Genomic DNA, 26374 nt, shown 5'->3' on the forward strand with positions numbered 1-26374 from the left:
TGTATGGGTGGAGAGTGTTCCCATGGATAGTCTGAGGACAATGTAGGCGTGTGTGAAAGAGTGAATGATGATGTCGCTTGAACTGGCAGTGAGTGAGGGCTCTGTGGATGTGTGATGGGTTTATGAGTGTATGAGCTGAGAGTGATGAAAAGAATGACTTACACTGGCGGAATGGAAATCATTCATCTTTTTGCAGCGCTGGGTGGCTGTACTCCTCTGCAGGGCGTTTGCGCCACCACCTCCGAAGCCAGGTTGGTGACTTTGCTACCCATCCTGTGGCCAGTGCTGGGGTAGAACACATCCCGGCGGGCCTCCACGGCATCCAGCAGTCGCTCAAGGGACCTGTTGTTGAAGCGGGGGCTGCAGTCTTTTTTCCTTCTTTGGCCATGTCTCCCAGGCAGCAGTGGTGAGCTCGTGGCGATGAGTGCTTTGCTGGCGGCTGCCTTTTAAAGATGGCGGCCAGCGTGATGCACAGTGGGGGTGATGGCAGGCGGGTGAATGAGAGTCCACCCACCATGGAAACGGCGTGTTTCGCGGGAGTGAATAAATATTGAGGGGGGGCTCTGGAAGATACAGTGTGGAAACCCGTCATTTTCGTCGGTGGGTAGGACTCCATTTTACCCACCTGCTACTGCACTTAGTGCAAATTTGGGAAAATTCCGCCCCAAATCTTGAAAATATTACAGTAATGAACAAAATAACCACATAGCAAATTCAAAGAAAAGTTTTATTTTATCATTTTATGAATAACATTGTCTATAATAGCAAAACAGTCTTCAACATGCTTAGGATGAGAAACATCATAAATAAATGAGGACCACTCCAGTTATCTTGTTAACGCTCTATTTCTTTTCTGCACTGGCTGAGGTGATCGCGTTTTCTGCGCAGGATTACAGTCACTGTGACGATTGCTCTGCCATTTGCACTGTATCCAAAAGCTGCTGAAAACCAGATCCAAGAGACCTCAAAACGGCAAAAGGTTTGAAATTCAAACGTAGAGAGAATCCCCTTTTCTGCGTTGTATTTGACTTCCGTTGCAAGCAAAATACAAAAGTGTTAGTCTGTTTGGTTGGGGGCGGGGGGGTGCGGGGTGCGGGGGAAAGGCGGACGATGAATTTGCCATCTGGAGACGCGGTGTCCATAGTAACGGGCAGCTGATTGCGGCGGGGACACAAACACTGAACAGGCTCCGGAAGGAGGGCGATGCTGTCCGGCTCTATTCAGATCTCCGGAGAGACACTCTCCTCGGCGGAGGTGAAAGACATCTGTGACTCTCTGAGGGCGAACTCGGTGCGGCTGCTGTCTCTGAGAGGCTGTCACGTCTCAGACCGCGATTTCCACCGCATCAGCCGGCATGTGGCGGACTGTCAGTCCCTGGCACAGCTCAACCTCAACCTCGGAGTAGTCAGTAACATCAACCGAGTTAAACAGCTGGCAGAGGCACTGGCATCCAACAGGTCCATCCACTCCCTCTTGTAAGTATTGGGGTTACAGACACGAATTTTGGAAGGCGAGGAATTGAGCCCGTTTTGGGGGAAATCTTATTTATATTAATTGAGTCATCGTGTCATTGAGCCATTGTCGGACTGGCCCACTGTCGACTTGACCATCTGCAGTCAGCTGATTGGCCCATAGAATCATAAAATCGTTACAGCAGAGAAAAAGGCTACTCGGTCCATCTTGTCCATGCGGAATATTTGCAAGAGCATCCTTCTGTTCGAAATCACCCGCCCTTTCCCCAAAACACTGCGTTGTTTTTTTCTCTTCAGATAGTTATCCAATTCCCTTTTGAAAGCCACAGTTTAAAGTGCTTGTACCATCATTTCAGGCAGTGCTTTCCAGATCCGAACCACTTGCTTAAAAAAAACCTTTTCCTCCTATGGTCTTTGCTTCTTTTGGCAATCACCTTGAACCTGTGTTCACTGGTTCTGGAACCCCCTTCAAAGAGAATAGTTTGTCAGTATCTACTCTGTCCAGACCCTTCACAATTTGAACACCTCCAGCAAATCTCCTCTCAACCTTATCTTATCCAAGGAGAACAACGTTTTCCAGTTAGCCTCATAACTGAAACCCCTTATTCCTGGAACCATTTCTGTCAATCTTTTTTTGCATCCTTTCTAAAGCCTTCACACCTTTTAGAATTGTATCATTTATTTTTATATTGGCCCAGATCTCCTGTCACTGGAGGTGCTAGGGTGATCGACTATACTAATTTGGATGGATGTATTAAAAAAGAGAAATATTTAAGCCCAATTACAATCAACCCAATTTACCAGTGATTTGTTTTAATTCAGTCAGGCTAGAACAAGACTTTTGTCCCACAAGGTAAGATGGGACTCTCAGGTGGTGATGGAAAAAAAGTATATTTAAAAGAATCTTATTGATACAGAATTAAAACATAGAATTAATTAGGACTGAATTTTTGGGGGCAGGGTTTGTACAAGTAAGCCCTCTTAATCAAATATACAGAATACACTACTGACATTGTGATCTTTCCAAAGCAGACAAAGTTCCAATTGTAAATAATTCAGTACAGAAGAAAAAGAGATCAGTCCAAAACAGATTTCTACAGCTTATGTTGGGCGATCAGGCTGAAGAAACATTAACCCTCAGTACCTCTTTGACAATAATTCTTGACCAGAATCTTATCTGTTCAGGTACTTCCAGTACACATGACTAGCAATAGCCTTTCACAGGAAACCATTTTTATCCCTTTTAGTGGACATCACGCTATGTCAGGTCAGGCTACGATTAGCTCATTGATTAGTTCTAGCTGTTGTTAGGTCAATTTAATTGGCCTTTAATTACATCTTATAGTGATAACACCTCAGTTCAAAAGGACAGTTTATGGAAGACAAAAGTTCCTTACTTAGTAATCTTGATCAAGTTGTGAACAATAAGCTCTATTATTAAGCCAGACCTTGGCAGACCATGATGTTCCATGGTGTATCACAAATTGGAAAATTTCCTTTGCCTGAACAATTTCAGCTAGCCCTGCATCTTCCAGAAACATGTTTATATAGTATTAATTTAAAGTAAAAATCCAGTCTTTCCATATAATTACTGATTAATTATTAAATCTTCAATTGTGATTAATTGAGGCTCATTACTTATTTAATCATTTGTTTCTGACTAGTTTCTAAATAAAAAATCAATATAGTAGTTAACTAAAAAATGTTCATAATGTGAAATGGCTGCAGGAAGCTACATGTTAACTGAAAGTGGCAACGCAGGGTCACTGAAAGTGGCAACGTAGGGTCACTGAAAGTGGCAATGCAGGTGGAGTCACTGAAAGCGGCAACGCAGGTGGATAAGGTAGTCAGGAAGACATATGGCATGCTCGCCTTCATTGGCAGGGGTATTGAGTATAAAAGCTGGCAAGTCATGCTACAGCTGTATAGAACCTTGGTGAGGCCACACTTGGAATATTGCGTGCAATTCTGGTCACCACATTACCAGAAGGATCTGGAGGCATTGGAGAGGGTGCAGAGGAGGTTTACCAGGATGCTGCCTGGTCTGGAGGTTAGTAGCTATGAGGAGAGGTTGGAGAAACTCGGATTGTTCTCACTAGAGCAACGGAGATTGAGGGGCGACTTGATAGAAGTTTACAAAATTATGAGTGGCATGGACAGAGTAGATAGTCAGAAGCTTTTTTCTAGGGTGGAAGAGTCAATTACTAGGGGGACATAGATTTAAGGTGAGAGGAGAAAACTATAAAGGAGATGTGCGGGGCAAGTTTTTTACGCAGAGGGTAGTGAGTGTCTGGAATTCGCTGCCAGAGGAGGTGGTGGAAGCAGGTACGATAGTGGTGTTTAAGAGGCAGCTTGACAAATACATGAATAGGATGGGAATAGAGGGATACAGACCCTGGAAGTGCAAAATGTTTTAGCTGACGGGCAATATGATCGGCGCAGGCTTGGAGGGCTGAAGGGCCTGTTCCTGTGTTGTACTTTTCTTTGTTCTTTGTTAAAATCCTTGACTTTGTTGTCTTATTACAATGTTGTGATACAGCAGTTGGTAAAGGCTGAGTTATTTAAAATCCCAAAGGGAAACTTTAAACAACTGTCATAACCTATATTTTCAAATGGTATGTTTGAGATGCATCTCGGAATTCAGGCATAAAAACCACGAATCCTCAAGAGGCTTTTTATATAAATTAAGCATTTATTAATTTTACAAGGTATTCAACACATACACATCTACAAATTACTACCATAATAGTTATTAAACAAATCCCCAAATTAATCACTCCCAGGTAATCTTCCCCAAGGTAACAATAATCCATAGATTTTAAACAGACACGAGGCAAAGCACATTTTATCTTACAAATTCAAAATGAGGTCCCTTTAAATTTGTTCCTTTGCAGACATAATGGTAGGCTTACAGGCTTAGATCTTACATGCCTCTGACTTCCACACACAAAACTCTTCTGTACATACCTAGCCTTCCCTTTGAATGTAAATTCTCATGTAGGCCCTTTGAACTCCACCTCTTCTAACAATAAAACCCCATTCATAGTACAAATTTTTATTAGTAATATAAACATATTGCTTGGTGTCTCCTAGCTAGGTGCAAGGTTTCACCCCAGTCTTTGAATGGTTTATTCAACAAAATGCAAATGCACCATACTGTTTAACATCTCAAAACTACTGTACATCAATGCACCCAGACTAGCTGGCTTTAATCCAGTTAAAACACACACACTCACACCCATAGACACAGACCCTACTACAAGTAAAATTCAAAATAATTTCCAATAACATTATATACATCAGTATCTCTTCATGACAACAGTTAAAAATAAAATGAAACTAGTTTGAAAATGCTCAAGTACTGCTAGTAATCACTAAGCACATGCCACAGACTGTGAAGATAATTGCAACCCTACCTATTTGCATCCTTGCGGCCGGGGCTTCCTGTCCTGGCTGCAGCAGCGATGCTTCAGCACAGCCACCCATGGAGAGCACTGGCGAAGAGGAGCAGCACAACGGGCACACTTACTTTTTACAGCATCAGCTGCTGTGTTCAGGTAAATTTTTAAAGGTCTTAAAGGGTTTCAACGGAGTGAGTGGGTAGGTGAGGAGTGGGTGAGTGGGTGAATGGGCGTTTGGGTGAATGGGTGGGTGGGGACGGGTAGTCGGTTCAGGGGGAAGTAGTCTGGGGTGGGCGGTCAGTTCATGGGGAGTGGGTAATTGGGTCAAGGGTAGGTAGCTCGGCCAAGGGAGGATGGGTAATCAGGTCAGTGGAGTAGGTTGTCAGGTCTGGGTGTTGGGAAGTCAAGTCTGGGGAGAGGGATGGGGGGTTGCAGCTGGGTCAGTGGGGGTTGGTGATATGACAGGAGTATATAAAGAGATGGTGGATTGAGTTACACTGTTAATCACTGTTTATACCAGAGATTAAACAGTGGCACAATACTAGGGTAAGTGTAAGGGTAAGTATTGCACATCTAGCCCAAGTCTCTGACAGTGAGCTTAGTGATGGAGACCTTCTCTTAGTATCCAAGGTAGGGTAAATCAGCCCATTGGAAATTTACACTTCCTGGGCAATTACATCACATGTGCTTGGGTCAGGTCTTCCGATGAGTTCCAAAGCCCAACAGTGACGGATGTTGTAGTATAAGGGTCTGGCACATAAAGGGTTAACATGGAACTGAGTACAGTATCACCCACACAGTGATGTATTTTTTTTATTCATTCACGGGATGTGAGCTTTGCTGTCTGGGCCAGCATTTATTGTCCATCTCTAGTTGCCGTTGAGAAGGTGGTGGTGAGCTGCCTTCTTGAACCGCTGCAGTCCAAGTGGTGTAGGTACACCCACAATGCTGTTAGGAAGAGATTTCCAGGATTTTGACTCACCGACAGTGAGGGAACGGCAACATATTTCCAAGCCGGATGGAGAGTGACTTCGAGGGGAACTTCCAGGCGGTGGTGTTCCCATGTGTCTGCTGCCCTTGCCCTTCTAGATGGGTTTGGAAGGCGCTGTTGAAGGAGCCTTGGTGAATTTCTGCTGTGCATCCTATAGATGTTGCACACTGCTGCTACTGTGCATCGTTGGTGGAGGAATGTTTGTCGATGTGGTGCCAATCAAGCAGGCTGCTTTGTCCTGGACCATGTCAAGCTTCTTGAATGTTGTGGGAGCTGCACTCATCCAAGGAAGTGGGGAGTTTTCCACCACACTCCTGACTTGTGCCTTGTAGATGGTGGACAGACTTTGGGGAGTCAGGAGATGAGTTATTCATCACACAATTCCTAGCCTCTGACCTGCTCTTGTAGCCACAGTATTTATGTGGCTAGTCTAGTTCAGTTTCTGGTCAATGGTAACCCCAATGATGTTGACAGTGGGGGATTCAATGATAATGCCATTGAACGTCAAGGGGCGATGGTTAGATTCTCTCTTGTTGGAGATGGTCACTGCCTGGCACTTGTGTGGCACGAATGTTACTTGCCACTTGTCAGCCCAAGCCTGGGTATTGTCCAGGTCTTGCTGCATTTGGACATGGACTGCTTCAGTATCTGAGGAGTTGCGAATGGTACTGAACATTGTGCAATCATCAGCAAACATCCCCACTTCTAACCTTATGATGGGAGTAAGGCCATTGATGAAGCAGCTGAAGATGATTGGGCCTAGGACACTACCCTGAGCAACCCCTGCTGAAATGTCCTGGAACTGAGATGACTGACCTCCAACAACCACAACCATCTTCCTTTGTGTTAGGTATGACTCCAGACTGCGGAATGACTTCACCCTGATTCTCATTGACTCCAGTTTTGCTAGGGCTCTTGATGCCACACTCTGTCAAATGCAGCCTTGATGTGAATGGCAATCACTTTCACCTCACCTTGGGAGTTCAGCTCTTGAACCAAGGCTGTAATGAGGTCAGGAGCTGAGTGGCCCTGTCAGAACCCAAACTGGGCTTAAGTGAGCAGGTTGTTGCTAAGCAAGTGCCGCTTGATAGCACTGTTGATGACCCCTTCCATTACTTTACTATGATGGAGAGTAGACTGATGGGGCGGTAATTGACTGGGTTGGATTTGTCCTGCCTTTTATGTACAGAACACACCTGGGCAATTTCCCACATAGATGTCAGTGTTGTAGCTGCATTGGAACAGCTTGGCTAGGGGTGTGGCAAGTGCTGGAGCACAAGTCTTCAGTACTATTGCCGGAATATTGTCAGGGCCCATAGCTTTTTCAGCATCCAGTGCCTTCAGCCATTTCTTGATATCACGTGGAGTGAATCAAATTGCCTGAAGACTGGCATCTGTGATGCTGGGAACCTCCGGAGGAGGCCGAGGTGGGTCATCCACTCAGCACTTCTGGCTAAAGCTAATAGCAAATGCTTCAGCCTTATCTTTTGCACTGATGCGCTGGGCTCCTCCATCATTGAGGATGGGGATATCTGTGGAGCTTCCTCCTCCAGTGAATTGTTTAATTGTCCACCACCATTCACGACTGGGTGTGGCAGGACTGCAGAGCTTAGATCTGATCCATTAGTTGTGGGATCGGTTAGTTCTGCCTATCACTTGCTGCTCATGCTGTTTGGCACGCAAATAGTCCAATGTTATAGCTTCACCAGGTTGACACCTCATTTTTAGGTATGCCTGGTGCTGTTCCTGGCATGTCTTCCTGCACTCTTCATTGAACCAGGGTTGAACCCTGGCTTGATGGTAATGATAGAGTAGGGAATATGCTGGGCCAAGAGGTTACAGATTGTGTTTGAGTACAATTCTGCTGCTGATGATGGCCTACAGCGCCTCATGGATGCCCAGTTTTGAGTTGCTAGATCTGTTCAAATTTATCCCATTTAGCACAGTGGTAGTGCCACACAACACGATGGAGGGTATCTTCAATGTGAAGGCTAGACTTTGTCTCCACAAGGACTGTGCGGTGGTAACTCCTACCAATACTGTCATGGACAGATGCATCTGCGGCAGGCAGGTTGGTGAGAATGAGGTCAAGTTTGTTTTTCCCTCTTGTTGGTTCCCTCACCACCTGCCGCAGACCCAGCCTCGCGGCCATGTCATTTAGGACTCAGCCAGTAGTGGTGCTATCGAGCTGCTCCTGGTGATGGACGTTGGAGTCCTCCAACCAGACTACGTTCTGTGCCCTTGTCACCCTCAGTGCTTCCTCCAGGTGATGTTCGACATTCATCAGCTGAGGGAGGGCGGTACGTGATAGTCAGCAGGAGGCTCCCTTGTCCATGTTTGACCTGATGCCTTGAGGCTTCATGGGGCCTAGAGTCAATGTTGAGGAGTCCCAGGGCAACTCTCTCCCGCCTGTATACCACTGTGCCACCACCTCTGTTGGGTCTGTCCTGCCAGTGGGACAGGACATACGCAGGGATGGTGATTGCGTTGTCTGGGGCATTATCTGTAAATATGGTTCTGTGAAGCTGTTGCTTGACTAGTCTGTGAGACAGCATTAGCATCAAGCTGTTAGTAAGGAGGACTTTGCAGGGTCGACAGGGCTGAGTTTGCCATTGTTATTTCTGGTGCCTAGGCCGATGCCGGGTGGTCCATCCAGTTTCATTCCATTTTTGTGACTTTGTAGCGGTTTGATACAACTGAGTGGCTTGCTAGGCCATTTCAGAGTCAACCACATTGCTGTGGGTCTGGAGTCACATATTGGCTAGAGACAGATTTCTTTCCCTAAAGGACATTAGTGAACCAGATGGGCTTTTACAAAAATTGGCAATGGTTTCATGGTCATCATTAGGCTTATAATACCAGATTTTTATTGAATTCAAAATCCACCATCTGCCGTGGCAGGATTCAAACCCGGGTCCCCAGAGCATTAAGATAAAAGCAAAATACTGTGGATGCTGGAAATCTGAAACAAAAACAAAAATAGCTGGAAAAACTCAGCAGGTCTGACAGCATCTGCAGAGAGGAATACAGTTAACGTTTGGAGTCCGTATGACTCTTCATCAGAACTGAGGGAATATAGAAATGAGGTGAAATATAAGCTGTTTGAGGGGGTTGGGACAGGTAGAGCTGGATAGAGGGCCAGTGATAGGTAGAGGCAAAGAAGAGATTGCCAAAGGTGTCATAGACAAAATGACAAAGGGGTGTTGACGGTGGTGATATTAGCTAAGGAATGTGCTAATGGTGACATTAAGGGTAGAGACCAAACGCAGGCTGGGTGACCGCTTTGCGGAACACCTTCGGTCTGTCCGCAAGCATGACCCAGACCTCCCTGACGCTTGCCATTTCAACATACCACCCTGCTCTCATGTCCACATGTCTGTCCTTGGCCTGCTGCAATGTTCCAGTGAAGCTCAACGCAAATTGGAGGAACAGCACCTCATCTTCCGATCAGGCACTTTACAGCCTGCCGGACTTAACATTGAGTTCAACAACTTCAGATCATGAACTCTCTCCTCCATCCCCACCCCCTTTCCGATCCCCCTTTTTTCTAATATTTTTAAATATTTTTTTTACTATATTTTTCTTTTCCCACCTATTTCTATTTTTTTACATTTATTTCCACCCATTGTTTTATCCCACCTTTTAGCCTATTTCGATCCCTTCCCACCACCCCACCCCCACCAGGGCTATCTGTCACTTCCTCATCCTGCTTTCTACCCTTAATGTCACCATTAGCACATTCCTTAGCTAATATCACCACCGTCAACACCCCTTTGTCCTTTTGTCTATGACATCTTTAGCAATCTCTTCTTTGCCCCCACCTATCACTGGCCCTCTATCCAGCTCTACCTGTTCCACCCCCCTCAAACAGCCTATATTTCACCTCATTTCTATATTTCCTTAGTTCTGATGAAGAGTCATATGGACTCCAAACATTAACTGTATTCCTCTCCGCAGATGCTGTCGGACCTGCTGAGTTTTTCCAGCTACTTTTGTTTTTGTCCCCGAGCATTACCCTGGGTTTCTGGATTACTAGTCAAACGGCAATACCACTACAACATCACCTCCCCTAAATGAACACATGGCCCACACTTACGGGTCAGTGTAGTGTTCTTGGAGCCATGTGTAGAAGCAAGCATGGAAATAGTTCTTAGCTTGGACCTTTACTGTACCTATATATATAGTTTCTAGTAGTTAATAAATACTTACTGTTGAACAACTGACTATAAATAACTTAAGACCTATTGAACTACACCTTACAACATGGTGGCAGCAAATCAAACATCTCAAAATCTTGCAGACTCAAAGAAATTTACCTCCTGGGAAACTGAAGAAAAATTTAAAGAAACATTCTGAGCTGAAGAGAAGCTGAAGAATCGAAGGCGCAGAAGGAAATCACAAGAGAAAAGCTCCAGATAAAGACTTGGAAGCTGAAGGCAGAAATTAAACTCCTCACTGAAGCAGAAGCCTCCATTTAATTCTGTGGAAGTCCAGCTTCAATACCCAGAGTACCCAGAGTTTGCAGAGTCAGTAGACCAAGCGGGGTGAGTTAAAAAGTTAAAATTCTTGGACAACACAGGCCCTGAAAAGTTAAATACTGCAGTGGCCAGAAATTGTGGTTTAAATTGCAGTCCCAGAAACCCAATCCCCAAGACAGCACCTGAACTGGTGACAGCTGAGCTCGCTTTGAACAAAGAAAAAAAAATTAATTTAAAAATAACCGCAATTAAGTAGCCAGCTTTAAAAACCCAGCAAACAACGGGATTTGATGCTTCCAAGACCCAAGAACATTGTGCTAAGGTGAGGGAGACTTTAACCAGTTGATACAGGCAGCCAGTGTTGAAAAAGATTAAACACTGAGATCATTAATGTTATTACTGCAGGAGCACACCAAAACTGCCAAGCACGTGAAAACCTTTTGTGCAGAAGCGTACGGTGATGCCATCTTGGATTTTCAGAAAGCTCTTAAAGATGAACCTGCAATTTAAAAATTTTAGACATGCATCAGAAATCCACTCTTCCAGTCAATTTGGACTTATCCAAGACCCAGATCAATCAAAAATTTGGGGATTTTGGAGAAAGGGGGTTCTTAGATACATGGTTGCTTCAGGTCTGGATAAAAAGATAGAAGCTGAACAAGTTAACAGACTGCTTTATTCGATAGACCCAATAGCTGACACTAATAGCTAGACATGGAATCAATGGATCATCTGCAAAATCTGATGAAGTTTTAAAATCGTTCAACACTTATCCTAACCTCAGAAGTAACAAAACCCATGAAAGGGCATGAAACGTGTCCAGTAGCTATGAGAATCTGTCAACTCCTTCATTAATGAACTGCACAGAATGGCTGAAGGCTGCGATTACAATGACCAGAAGCCTGAGCTAATCAGGGATAGAATAGCTGTAGGACTGGCAGAGGATGCACTCTCAGACATGCTTCTAGTGAAGGAAGATCTAACCCTTGAGAAGGCTATCCAGATTGTCGGGAAATCTGTTAATCCATTTGCAGCACAGATCCATGTCAAGGGAGAAAGCAAACCATGGCACAAAGTAAACCCCACTGTCCAGTTAATGGAAAAGTTCAAAAACAGGGACAACCCAGACCAAGGGTAGCAATATTCTAATAACCAGTAGAGCCACCCTGCCAGCACTGTGGAGCAAAACGACCTCACAGGCATGAACAATGGCAATTTCAGTCCAATGCATTCAATGTAACCGAATAGGACACTCCGGGAAGCTATGCGCATAGAAGATCCCAAGAGAGTTCATAAAGTCGAGACAGCACACCAGGAGGACACACAACCATGCTTCTCAGGTGAGGTTAAAGATCCTGGGTTTTGCTTCTGGAATGCAGACATCTCAGTTAATGGCCATCTCACAAACTTTAAGTTGGACACAGGAACCAGCGTCATGGTGTTATTGGACAAATAACGATGGCTAAGTGACCTCTGGTTACGAACAACAGACGCACCACTTTGTGGACCCGGAGGAATCCACCTTCTGACCAGCATGATTCTCGAACCGTTAAGGTATGGCGGCAAACAAATCTTCAAGCTGATTTATGTCATCTGTAACCAGTCTTTTTCCCTCTTGAGCAGAGATGTCCGTGTAGCCCTGAATCTGTTCAAACCAGCTGAAGATGTCAAGGCAACCACTGTCGTGAATTATACAGAACTTCAAGTTCCTGGGAGCTCCAACAAGAAATATTCTCTCAACTGGGAATTCAGCTCTGAATTGTCTTCTCTCTTTACAGACTGGGTTGTGCTGGTGCCAGAAGTCCCTCATTGGTCGGACCAGCCAACCACTCAGATGGTTACCATGACACCTTGAGTAGATGACAGTCAAGAGAGGAACCAGCAATGAGAAGAGCCTCAATCTCTGGTTCCGACACCAGTTGAAGAGAGAAACCCTGAGATCACAGAGCAGACTCTGGAATCCTCAGGCAGCACGACAGTCTCACAAACAATGTTGCAATGTTGAAACCGAGTTGCAGCCATTCATTTACGGCAGCACAGCGCACAGAAAAATGCAAAGGTGACCTTACTGTCAAGTCACACCCTCACAACAGGAACTACCATCTTCCATCCCTGTGTTTGTCATGTTGAGCCGCACGAAGGGAGAAGGGGAAAAAACACTATATAGACTAGCCTAAAGTTCATCCAGAAGAAAGCCAGATAAACCAACCCACCATATATCACTACAATTGGGAATTGACAAAGACTGATTCAATGACTAAGAATGAAAAAAGAGGGTGAAAAGACACCCAGATGCCAGAACAACCTTCAACTCAACAAAGTTTACCTGCAGCGACCGTGCCTACCACTCCTCCGACAGTAATGAGAACAAGATATGGAACAGTTATAAGGCCTCCAGACTTCCTGAACCTACAAACAGCAACTTGAGGGGGTGGGGTAGGGGGTGCAGTGGGATGGTGTTGCAGTACTGATGTAAATACATAGGGTAAACTGGGATAGTTTGTAAATATGTTGGAGGGAGGTGTAGTATTAGGGACTGGCACATAAAGGGTTAACATGAGATGAAGTACAGTGCCGCCCACACAGTGATGTAAGAGAACACATGACCTGCACCTGGGACAGATCCATGTGTAGAAGCAAGCATGGAGACAGCTCTAGCTTGGTCCTTTACTGTACCTATGTATAAAGTTTATTTATTTATGGGATGTGGATGTCACTGGTTAGGCTAGCATTTATTGCCAATCCCTAATTTCCCTCATCCAGAGGGCATTTAAGAGTCAACCACATTGCTGTGGGCCTGGAATCACTAGTATGGTGACCAGGTATGGACAGCAGATTTCCTTCCCTAAAGGGCATTAGAGAACAAGCTGGGTTTTTAACAACAATCAGCAGTGGTTCCATGGTCATCATTAGACTTTTAATTCCAGATTTTTATTGAATTCAAATTCCGCCATCTGCCATAATGGGGTTTGAACCCAGGTTCCCAGAGCATTACCCTGGATTACCAGTCCAGTGACAGTACCACTACACTCTGCCTCCCCTTGATGTTCAGACTCTCCATTGTTTTAATGAGAAAAACAGCATAATAGTTCTGACCAATAGGTTTTTTTTTGGAACACTCTCCATCCAAGTAAGCAATGAGGGTAGGGTGAAGAATATACATATGAACATGAAGCAGGAGAAGGCCACTTGACCCCTCAAGCCTGCTCCGCTGTTCAATGAGATCATCACCTGCGAACCCTTGAGAACTTTTCACCGTCTTGTTAATCTACCTAGCTCTGCCTTAAAAATATTCAAATACTCTGTTTCCACTGCCTTTTGAGGAAGAGTCCCAAACACTCATGACCCTCAGAGAAAAAAAAATCTCATCTCTGTCTTTAAACTGTGACCACTAGTTCTAGATTCTCCCACAAGAGGAAACATCCATTCTGTCAAGACCCCTCAGGATCTTAAAGGTTTCAATCAAGTCACCTCTTACTCTTCTAAACTCCAGTGAATACAAGCCTAACCTATCCAACCTTTCCTCATAAGACAATCCACCCATTCCTGGTATTAGTCTAGCAAATCTTTTCTGAACTGCTCTTAATGCATTTACATATTTCCTTAAATAGGAGACCAATACTGCACACAGTACTCCAAATGTGGTCTCAGCAGTGCCCTGTACAACTGAAGCATAACCTCCCTACTTTTGTATTCAATTCCCCTTGCAATAAATGATAACACTCTATTAGCTTTCCTAATTACTTGCTGTACCTGCATACTAGCCTTTTGTGATTCATGCATTAGGACACCTAGATCCCTCAATCTCAAAGCTCTGCAATCTCTCACCATTTAGATAATATACTTCATTTTTATTCTCCTTGCCAAAATGGACAATTTCACACTTGCCCACATTATATTCCATTTGCCAGACCTTTGCCCACTCACTTAACCTATGCCACTTTGTCCTCTTTACGACTTACTTTCTTTGTTTCCAGTAGTTAATAAATACTTGAACAATCTAAGACTGCAAATACCTTAATAACCTACTGAACTACACCCAACACCTTACAACAGATGCCTCAATATTTGCTGCTGTTGGCATCGGAAGATGCAGCCCACTTCCTTTCCTGGTTCTTCCTACCAAAATGTATCACTTCACATTTCCCTGCATTAAATTTCATCAAACCCAGTCTGCCCATTCCACCAGCCATGTCTTCTTGAAAAATATCTCCTCACAGTTCACAATACTTCCAAGTTTAGTATAATCTACAAATTTTGAAAAGGTGCCTTGCACTCCCGACTCTAAGTCATTAAAACAGTCGTCCTTGCATCTGCCTTTACCAAGGAAGCTGATGCCACCCAGGCCATGGTAAAAGAGGAGGTAATTCAGACACTAGAAGGGTTAAAATTGAAAAGGAGGAGATATTGGATAGGTTATCTGTATTTAAAGTTACCAAGGTACCAGGACCGGATGAGATGCAGCTAAAGACACTGCGAGAAGCGAGAGTGAAAATTGTAAAGACACTGGCCATAATTATTGAGTCTTCTTTAGACTCAGGGGTGGTGCCAGAGGACTGGAGAATTGCAAACATTACACACTTGTTCCAAAACTGACATAAGGATAAGCCCAGCAATTACAGACCAGTCAGTTTAACTTCGGTGTTGGTGAAACTTCTAGAAACAATTATTTCGGCCAAAGTTAATAGTCACGTGGACAATGTGGGTTAATTAAGGAAAGCTAGCATGGATTTCTTAAGGGAAAACCATGTTTAACTAACTTGCTGGAGTTTTTTGAAGAGGTAACAGAGAGGGTTGATGATAACAATGCTGGTGATGTATACATGGACTTCCAAAAGGCATTTGATACAGTACCACACAACGGACTTGTGAGAAAATTATAGCTCATGGAATAAAAGGGACAGCAGCGTGGGTGGGGTGGTGTTGGAGGAAAGGAGCTAGCTGTTTGGTGAGCATCTGGTCAGTTGTTAAGGTCTGTTCCAGTCCTAAGGTTTAAAATAGTATACAAACTGGTGGTAAAGTTAATAAAATATATAAAAAAGCAACATAAATAAGTGAATAATACACTTAAGTAATTAATTAAAATAGATTGAGGATGGCAGGACAAGTGATGTGTTAACTGCTGCAGCATGTGGGAGCTCCTGGATTCTGGTGTAATCCAGGACAAATGCATCAACAGTAAGTGTTTACAGCTCGAGGAGCTTCGGCTCAGAATCATTGAGCCAGAGGCTGAGCTGCAGATGCTTAGCACATCAGGGAGGGGGAAAGTTACCTGGATGCTTTGTACCAGGAGGCAGTCACACCATTTAGGATAGGGCCTTCTGATTTCGTTAGTGGTCAGGGACAGGAGGTTGTGTTTGCGAGTGAGGCAGGTAAGGGGACCCAGAGGGCAGGAGTGCAGGAGTGTCAACCTCTGCAATTATCCAATAGGTTTCAGGTTCATTCAGCTTGTTTGGATGAAAGTGGGGGATGGAAGCTGGATGAGCAAACTGACCATGACACCATGGTACAGGAAGCCGTTCAAGTGAGAGGGAGCAAAAAGGAGTATAGCAGGGGTCAATGGTGAGGGGGGTTGACACTGTTCTCTGCAGCAAGAACGAGAGTCCAGACGGCTGTGTTGCCTGCCCGGTACCAGGATTCGGGACATCTGCTCAGGGCTGGAGAGGAACTTGTAGTGGGAGGGGAGGATCCAATCATCGTGGTTCATGTAGTTACCAACGACATAGGTAGAACTAGGAAAGAGGTTCTGCATAGAGAATATGAGGAGCTAGGCACTAAATTAGAAAACAGAACCTCAAAGGCTATAACCTCTCGATTATTACCTGAGCCACGTGCAAATTGGCATAGGGTACATAAAATTAGAGCGATGAATACGTGGCTCAAAGACTGGTGTGGGAGAAGTGGGATATGGTTTGTGGGGCATAGGCACCAGTACTGGGGAAAGTAGAGGGCTGTTCTGTTGGGAAGGTCTGCACCTGAATTATGCTGGGTCAAGTGTTCTTGTGAACAGCATAACTAGGGAAGTAGGGAGGGTTGAAAACTAAATAGTGGGGTCAAGGGATCAAATGCGGGCAGATGTGGTATATCAAAGAGTAGAGACAAGGGAAGAGAGGAAGGTATTAATGTGGGAAATGATAGACTGTGACAGGAAGGGACAGAGAGTATAAACCTAAGAGTAAATCAACAGGTAAGGCGAGAGGTTACAAAAATAACAAAAAGACAAAACTCAAGGCTCTGTATCTGAATGCACATAGCATTCAAAACAAAACAGATGAACTGATACTGCAAATAGAGATTAATAAGTATGATCTAATCGCCATTGCAGAGCCATGGCTGCAGGCTGGCATAGATTGGGACCTGAATATTGAAGGGTATGTGACTTTTAGGAAGGATAGGAAGTCAGGAAAAGGTGGAGAGTGATTCTGTTAATTAAATATGACATTATCACAGTAGAGAGGTTGACCTAAGTTCAGGAAACCAGAATATAAAAGCGGTTTGGGTAGAGATGAGGAATGATAAAGGTAAGATGTTACTTGTGGGAGTGGTGTACAGGCCCCCTAACAGTAATCACATGGTAAGACGGGGTATCAAAGAAGAAATAGTGGGAGCTTGTCATAAAGGTACGGCGATTATCATAGGGGATTTTAATCTACAAATAGACTGGAATAACCAGATGGGCAAAGGCAGCATAGATGACAAATTCATAGACTGTTTTTGGAATAATTTCTTAGATCAGCATATCCTGGAGCCAACCAGAGAGCAGGCTATACCCAATTGTGCAATGTGATAGGATTAATTAATAACCTCATAGTGAAGGTGTCCCTAGATAACAATGATCATAATATGATTGAAATTTGTATTCACTTTGAAGAAGAGAACTGTGGGCCTAAGACTAGTATTTTAAACTTAAATAAGGGCAATTATGAGGGCATGAAAGCAGAGCTAGCAAAAGTGAACTGGCAATTTAGATTAAGGGATAGGTCAATAGCGATGCAGTGGCAGACATTTAAGGGGATATTTCCGAATACAGAGAATAGATACATTCCAACGAGAAAAAAGAATTCCAAAGGGAGGACCCACCATCTGTGATTAACTAAAGAAAGTTAAGGATAGTATCAAATTTAAAGAAAAAGCATATAATTACGCAAAGATGGGTGCAGGTCAGAAGATTGGACAAAATATAAAAAGCAGCAAAAATAACAAAGATTAATAAGGAGGGAAAACTTAAAGTATGAGAGAAAGCTGGCTAGAAATTAAAAGACAAATAATAAGAGTTTCTATAGATATTTAAAAAAGAAAAGACTTAATAAAGTGAATGCTGGTCCTATAGAAAATGAATCTGGGAAGTTAGTGAAAAATAAGGAGATGGCAGATGAATTGAATGGGCATTTTGCATCAGTCTTCACCATAGCGATACAAGTAATATTCTAGAAATGGCTGCAAGTCAGGGATTGGAAGGGAGGGAGGAACTCAGGAAAATTACAATCACCAGGGAAGTAGTACTTAGCAAATTGTTGAAACTGCGGGTTGGCAAGTTCCCAGGTCCTGATGGATTTTATCCTAGGATCTTAAAAGAAATGACTAGTGAGATAGTTGATGCATTGGTTTTAATTTTTCAAAATTCACTAGATTCGGGAAAGGTTCCATTAGGTTGGAAAATAGCTAATGTAACTCCTTATTCAAAAAGGGATGGAGACAGAAAGCAGAAAACTATAGGCCAGTTAGCTTAACATCTGTCATGGAGAAAATGTTAGAAGCTATTATTAAAAACCTATAACAGGGCACTTAGATAAACTTAAGGTAATCAGGCAGAGTGAACATGGTTTTGTGAAAAGGAAATCATGTTTAACCAATTTATTGGAATTCTTTGAAGAAGTAACAGGTGCTGTGGATAAAGAGGATCCAGTGGATGCACTGTACTTAGATTTACAGAATGCATTTGATAAGGTGCCTCATCAAAGGTTATTACGGAAAATAAAAGTTCATGGCGTAGGGGATAACATACTGGCATGGATAGAAGGTTGGCTAGCTAACAGGAAAGAGATGGTAGGCATAAATGGGTCTTTTTCTGGTTGGCAGGATGTGATGAGTGGTGTGTCACAGGGATCAGTTCTGGGGCCTCAACTCTTTACAATTGATATAAATGATTTGGATGAAGGGACTAATGGTATGGTTGCTAAATTTGCTGATGACACAAAAATAGGTAGAAAAATAGATTGCGAAGAGGACATAAGGAGGCTGCAAAAGGATATAGGTAGGTTAGATGAGTAGGAAAAGATCTGGCAAATGGAGTATAATGTGGGAAAATGTGAGGTTGTCATTTTGGCAGGGCAAAGAAAAAAGAACCATATTATCTAAATGGTGAGAGATTGCAGTGCTCTGAAATGCAAAGGGATCTGGATGTCCTAGTGCATGAATTGCAAAAGGTTAGTATGCAGATGCACCAAGTAATTAGCAAAACTAATAGAATGTTATTGTTTATTGCAAGGGGAATTGAATAGAAAAGTAGGGAGGTTATGCTTCAGTTATACAGGGCATTAATGAGACCACATTTGGAGTATCGTGTGCAGTATTGGTCATCTTATTTAAGGAAAGATGCATTGGAACTGGTTCAGAGAAGGTTTACTAGATTAATACCTGAATGTGAGGGTTGTCTTATGAGGAAACGCTGGACAGGCTAGGCTTGTATCCGCTGGAGTTTAGAAGAGTGAAAGATGACTTGAATGAAATGTTGTAAGATCCTGAGGGGGCTTGACAGGATGGATGTGGAAAGGATGTTTCTTCTTATGGGAGAATCTAGAACTCAGGGTCACTGTTTCAAAATAAAGGGTTGTGCATTTAAGGCAGAGATGAGGAAGATTTTTTCTCTCAAGGGGCTGTGAGATTTTGGAATTCTCTTCTTCAAAAGGTAGTTGAAGCAGCATCTTTGAATATTTTTAAGGCAGAAATAGATAGATTCTTGATAAGCACAGGGGTGAAAGGTTATCGCGGAAATTTGGAGGGGTGTTGGGGGAAAGTTGGATGGGGGTTTGTGGAAAGATTGGAGAGGGGTGTTGGGGAAGAAGGTTGGATGGCGAGTTGGGAGGAAGTTTACCAGGGTTTGGGGGACATTGGTGGATGGTTGGGGGTAGGTTGGAGGGGGGCTGGAGGGGAGGTTGGAGGGGGGTTGAAGAGGAGGTTGTTAGGGAATATTGAATAGGAGGTTGGAGGGATTTGGGGGAGGTTGGGGGATTGGGGGAGGTTGGAGGGGAATTGGGGGGGCCTTTGAGATGCAGTTGGTGGGGATTTTGGGGGGAGGGTTGAGTGTTGTTAATGGGCTGTTCAAGGGATAATTAGGGGAGGTTAGAGGGGATGGTTGCGGGATGTTAGAAGGGTGTGGTTGGGGGCGGCTAGAGGGGGTCATTGGGATTAGCCACAGATTTGAATTGCTTTGTAAATGTAGTGATTTCTTTGTAGCCTCTTTCCTAACATTGCTCTGTGATTAATTATCCTCAGAGAAACAACATTGGGCCTACAATTTCACCATTGCTACAGTCACTCTGCTTGCTGCATGCAGGTGTAATGAAAGAAAGGCAAAACCTATATTTATATAGCACCTTTCACAATGTACCAAATCACTTTACAGCCAATTAAATACTTTTAAGTTGTATAACTGGTATAATGTAGGCAATGTTATCAAATGGCAAAGCAAGGTCGAGGGGCCGAATGGCCTATTGTTGCTCCTAATACTTATGTTCATATGTCAATCTGGGATGGATGTGATGAACTGGGCTAGATGGTCTTTGTCATCCATAATTATTTTGAGTCAAAGGGGGAAATCATGGCTGAAGTTCAAGTTATTTTATTGCTAATGAAAGTTTACTATGAGCAGGCTTTGTGGGGTGAGATTGTCAGGACAGGAATGCATAACAGGTTCATAGTGAGTCTGTTTACACTGCACATGATTCTCAAGAGTCTTTCCCATTGACTTCAATCTTGTCCTTTTTTCAACTTACCTATTATCCCACTCTATCTTTGTGCTTTTTATGAGTTTTTTTTGTGGTATTGAAATATCGTGATAAAGTTTTGTTGCATAGTAGATATTGAAAATAAATTGTAGTGAGAAGCAGCGATCAGCAGAATCTTCAGACTTGCTGATCACGAACCAGATACAATTGTGAACCATTCAGCCTATGTCCTCTAGCCTTTTAAAAGTTCTGTTGCACAGACACACCTGAGGGCCCAGAAAAAGGAGAAGCACCATAATTTCTCTCCCTGGCCCTGGGTGGCAGATGAAGTTCAATGCTCAGAAATGTGAAATGATTCATTTTTGTAGAAAGAACATAGAGAGTCAGTATAAAATAGCGGGTACAGCTAAGGGGGTACAGAAGCAGTGGAACCTGGGTGTATATGTGCACAAGTCATTGAGGGTGGCAGGACAGGTTTAGAGAGTGGTTAATAAAGCATTCAGCATCCTGGGATTTATTAATAGGGGCATAGAGTACAAGACCAAGAAGGCTATGTTGAACTTGTATAGTTCACTAGTTTGGCTTCAGCTGCAGTATTGTATCTACTTCTGGACGCTACACTTTAGGAATTATTTGAAGGCATTGGAGAGAGTCTAGAAAAGATTAATGAAAATAGTTCCAGGCATGAGGAACTTCAGTTATGAAGATAGTTTGGAGAAGTTAAGCCTGCTTTCCTTAGAGATAAGGCTGCATCTGTGAAGCAGATGGAGTTAAGGTTTTGTGTTGAATATGACTCTTCTGAAGAAGCGCAATGTCCTTAGACTAATCTCAGATGGTGCAGAATTCTGGGATACTGTCATTGGTCCCAATAAATAAGGAGTACAAAGGTATAGCTGTGTCTCAAGAAGAGTCATATTCGACACGAAATGTATTTCCAGCACTTTATATTTCTATTCCTGACTAGATAACTTGTCTGCATTATACAACAGGTTCCACTATGTTTCCAGCATTTCAAGTTTAGTTAAAGTCCAAAGTGAGCGGATTTAAACTCTTTATTGTTACCTGTTGTTTGCCTTTTCACTCATTCTTTGCTGTGCCCTGGACAGGGTGTTCCACTCCCGATATAATGGCAGTTTCAATGCTAAGTCTCACCTGATACCTTAACCTCTTTCTTCAGATTCTGACGACCTGTTATGATATTTTCAGCTTTTGTTTCCTAATAGTAGTACTCTGTCATTGTTGGATGCATAAGACATGGAAATTTTCTGTGTTACTTGCGTTGTTTGCCATGCCACTTAACTTGTGCCCTAATGGTATGTAACATTTTTTCTCCCTGTAGTCTGCATGGCACTCCCCTCACTGATTCTGGCTTGGCTGTACTGAACCCTGTCCTTTCCCTACACCCCTCCCTAATATCACTGGATCTTGGGGACTGTATTCTGGGAGATGAAGGAATGAATCTCATCTGTGGACTGTTACCACCGGATGGAGCAAAGTCAGGTATGCATTATGTTTGACATTTGTTCTGAATAACCCCAACTGGCTATGGGATGAAGGTCCATATGCTTATAAATTGTTATTTGGAGTACAGAACTTGCCAAAAAATTTTACATGTTGTCGAAGCTTTTTGTCTTGCACACATCAGGACAATTCACAAGAATACCAAATGTAAAGCGAACAACAATTTATATTGCATAAGAAGAGAGTGCTAATTGTTGGCAAGTGGACTCTGAATGGCCTTATCAGAAACCTTGTAAATCGGGCCTGAGCCATTTGCTCACCATGCGAGCTTGATGCTGAAATAGGGCACATGAAAGCCATCCCGCAAGATAATGGGCGGAATCGTCCCAGATTTGCACAAAGTGCAGTAGCGGGCATGAAAAAGATCGTTTTATCTGCTGGCCGCAATGGCAGGTTTTTGTGCCATATTGTCCCCTCCCCAGTGCATCTCACCTCATTAACAATACATTCACAGGAAACACGCCAGATCGCTGGCAGGCAGGCTCAGATTTGCCCGCCATGCCGTGACCTCAACACTTCCTTGCTCTGGGCGCCATATTTAAAGTGCACCAGAGCGCAGTCTACTTTTTGTCTACAGACCAGGACTGCTCCAGGCAACAGATGGCCCTGAAAGCAAAGAAGACGGCAGCTCCCAAATTTAGAGACGCCTCTCTGGTGTGCCTCCTGGGCGCATTAGAAGCCTGCTTCGGTGTCTTCTACCCCCACAGGAGGTCCACCAGAGTCACCAATCTAGCCAGGGAGGCGGTGGCAGCAGTGGTCAGTGCCACTGGAGCACAGAGGAGGTCAGCCATCCAGTGCAGGAAGAAGATGAATGGTCTCATCCATTCCACCAGGGTAAGTCCACCACCTCATTGCTCTCAACTCACATACTCACAAACCCATCACACATCTACAGCGATCTCACAGCTCAAGGGACAACACCACTAACTCTCACACACACCCTCACATCTTCATCAGGCTCATATCCTCTAGTGCTCATGTCCTCATCCCATTCATGGCTCCGCTCACCACACAAACATTCCATGCAGTGCTGTGCATCCTGCTCAGACTTTCTCCATCTGTTTTCATGCAGGAGATGCTGGCTCATAACAGTAAGGAATGGTCCCGGACCAAAGGTGGAGCGGCCCACATTAGGTCTCTCACTCACTTTGAGGCGCATGCCATCACACTGACTGGTGTTACGATGCGACAGATGTGTGCCAGGCAGATCAAATCCATGAGCGAAACTTGAACACACAGTCAGAATGATTTTGAAATTTGTATTTTATTTCTAGAGGCGTGCCCTGAATTCAGTAGTAATAAATCTACCAAGACTCTAGAGATTTTTTACAAAACTACATTAAACATTTATTAACAAAAGAAAAGATTTCAAGTGCATACATAAGTCTACAAATTACTCATATAATAACTCCTAAAACCCCTAATTCATCTGGCTTCCAGTTACACCCCTATTAAGGCAATAGTAAAAAAATAGATTTAAACAGATCCAGGTAAATCATCACAATACCCAGGACAGTAGAATTCAAAGGGGCTTTTCCCAGCATTGGTTTCTGTAGACAGCAGCTTAATGCACAACTACTGGAGGCTTTTCATGCTTCAGGTAGATCTTACAATGCCTTCCTCTCTGACACATAGCCTCTTCTCCTTTATACATGTTTCCTCCTTTTAATGCAAATTCTATTGTTCTCATTTGTCTTTGGAATTTTACCTTTCTCATAATATAAATCATTTCATGGTGCTAATACTATTAGTAACCTTAGAGAAAAATAAACCCTCTGCTTGGCCGAGCTTTATAGGGTGAGAGTGCAAGAGAAACAGCGCAGTCATTTACAGGGTGAAAGTGCAAGAGAAACAGCGTGGTCATTTACAGGGTGAAAGTGAGAGAGAAACAACAGGGCCATTTAAAGTGAGAGAGAAACAGCGCAGTCATTTACAGGGTGAGAGTGTGAGAGAAACAGCGTGGTTATGTTTGTGGATGTGGTGCCAATCAAGAAGGCTGCTTTGTGCTGGACAGTGTCAAGCTTCTTAAGTGTTGTGGGAGCTGCACTCAACCAGGAAAGTGGGGAGTATTCCATCACACTCCTGATTTGTGCCTTGTAGATGGTGGACAGCCTTTGGGGAGTCAGGAGGTGGGTTACTTGTCACACTATTCCGAGCCTCTGACCTGCTTCTGTAGCCACAGTATTTATGTGGCTAGTCCAGTTCAGTTTCTGGCCAATGGTAACTCCCAGGATGTTGATAGTGGGGCATTCAGTGATGGTAATGCAACTGAATGTCAAGGGACGATGGTTGGATTCTCTCTTGTTGGAGCTGGTCATTACCTGACACTTGTGCGGCGTGAATGTTACTTGCCACTTGTCAACCCAAGCCTGGATATTGTCCAGGTTTTGCTGCATTTGAATATAGACTGCTTCCATATCTGAGGAGTCGCGAATGGTGCTGAATGTTGTGCAATCATCAGCGAACATCCCCACTTCTGACCTTATGTTGGAGGGAGTTCATTGATGAAGCAGCAGAAGATGATTGGGCTGAGGACACTACCCTGAAGAACTCCTGCAGTGATGTCCTGGAACTAAGATGACTGACCTCCAACAACCACCAACCACCTTCCTTTGTGCTAGGTATGACTCTGAACAGCAGAGAGCTTTCCCCCTGATTCCCATTGGCTCCAGTTTTGCTAGGGCTCCTTGATGCCACATCTGTCAAATGCTGCCTTAATATCAAGGGCAGTCACTCTCACTTCCCCTCGGGTGTTCAGCTCTTTTGTCATGTTTGAATCAAGGCTGTAATGAGGTCAGGAGCTGAGTGGCCCTGGCAGAACCCAAACTGGGCGTCAGTGAACAGGTTATTGCTAAGCAAGTGCCGTTTGATATCACTGTTGATGACCCCTTCCGTTACTTTATTGATGATGGAGAGTAGACTGATGGGACGGTAATTACCCAGGTTGGATTTGTCCTACTTTTTGTGTACAGGACATACCTGGGCAATTTTCCACATAGCTGGGTAGATGCCAGTGTTGTAGCTATGCTGGAACAGCTTGGCTAGGCACGGCAAGTTCTGGAGCACAAGTCTTCAGTACAATTGCCGGAATATTGTCAGGGCCCATAGCCTTCAACCGTTTCTTGATATCATGTGGAGTGTATTGAATTAGCTGAAGAATGGCAACTGTAATGCTGGGGACCTCCAGAGGAAGCCAAGATGGATCATCCACTCGACACTTTTGGCTGAAGATTGTAGCAAATGCTTCAGCCTTATTTTTTGCACTGATGCGGTGGGCTCCTCCATCATTGAGGATGGGGATGTTTGTGGAGCATCCTCCTCCAGTGAGTTGTTTAATTGTCCACTACCATTTACGACTGGATGTGGCAGGACTGCAGAGCTTTGATGTGATCCGTTGGTTGTGGGATCGCTTAGCCCCATCTATCACTTGCTGCTTATTCTGTTTGACACGCAAGTAGTCCTGTGTTATAGCTTCACCAGATTGACACCTCATTTTTAGGTATGCCTGGTGCTGCTCCTGGCATGCCCTCCTGCACTCTTCATTGAACCAGGGCTGATCCCCTGGCTTGATGGTACTTACCACTTATCAGCCCCAGCCTGAATATTGTTCAGGTCTTGCTCCATATGGGCTTGGACTGCTTCAGTGTGTTAGGAATTGCGAATGGTGCTAAACATTGTGTAATCATCAGCAAACATCACTTCTGACCTTATGACGGAGGAAAGGTCACTGATGAAGCAGCTGGTGATGGTTGGTGAGTGCAGATGGAGTTGATGATGTGTAGAAGTCACTATGAGAGTAGAAGACTGCTCTGATGGACCTTTTGTTTTTGTATATGTGTTTCATATGTATATTGTTTTGTTTTGTCTTTGTTCTTCTCATATTGTGACTTGTGTGGAGCCATCAAACCTTCTGATACTGATTCTGTTTTCTCTCAGGTCTGAAAGAGCTGACGCTGAGTGCTAACCCAGCTATCACTGTGAAGGGATGGGCACGTCTGGCGATTGCGGTTGCCCACAGTTCTCAACTCCGTGTCCTTAACTTGGATTATAATCCTTTAGGTGAGAATATGAAATCACAGATGACGATGAATCCAGAGTATTCTTTAAATTAACTCTGAGAATCGCCTTTTGGAATTTATTCAGTTTTCCTACTGATTTAGGTTTGTCATTTGTTTATCTCCAGGACTAGTTCTTATGGATAGGAAAATGTGTGGCTGTTCCATCTTATTCCCATTACAACTTTGGTAAGATTGCAGCCGAACTAGACTGAGGGCTGTCCTGGCATTTCAATGAACTTCTCACAGTAGCTTTTTGAAGGTGGAGCCCAGGAGAGAGGACTTGTATGTCCTGGACACTGAGACAATTGACAAGAGGTGAAACTGACCAAGAGTCACATTCATCTCCTTGTCTCTCAGTGAGAATATTTTCTCTGATGTTCAAAGCTGGTTTTACAAAGTGGCCTGTAGGGGCAAAAAAATTATTCTTTTGAGGGGAGGCAGAAGGTGGCTGGGCAATTTGGCACTCAGCCTGGGCTGGGCACTCTTTTGTTGACTTTGCAATTTTC

General features: G+C 43.8%; 1 protein-coding gene across 2 annotated transcripts in view; it reads left to right on the forward strand.

Moving 5' to 3' along the window:
* The first annotated feature begins 1118 nt into the window (after positions 1-1118).
* The window catches only part of lrrc73 (leucine rich repeat containing 73), a 172606-nt gene continuing 147350 nt past the window's right edge, over positions 1119-26374 (forward strand). The window contains exons 1-3 of one of the 2 annotated variants that reach the window (XM_078542801.1): positions 1119-1475; positions 21629-21789; positions 25747-25869. In XM_078542801.1, coding sequence (XP_078398927.1) covers positions 1204-1475; positions 21629-21789; positions 25747-25869 — 556 coding nt within the window. In that variant the 5' untranslated portion in view covers positions 1119-1203. The remainder of the gene's footprint in view (positions 1476-21628; positions 21790-25746; positions 25870-26374) is intronic. The other variant, XM_078542802.1, reaches the window with a different exon arrangement.

Source organism: Cetorhinus maximus, chromosome 5 (assembly GCF_964194155.1).
Source record: "Cetorhinus maximus chromosome 5, sCetMax3.hap1.1, whole genome shotgun sequence".
NCBI lineage: Eukaryota > Metazoa > Chordata > Chondrichthyes > Lamniformes > Cetorhinidae > Cetorhinus > Cetorhinus maximus.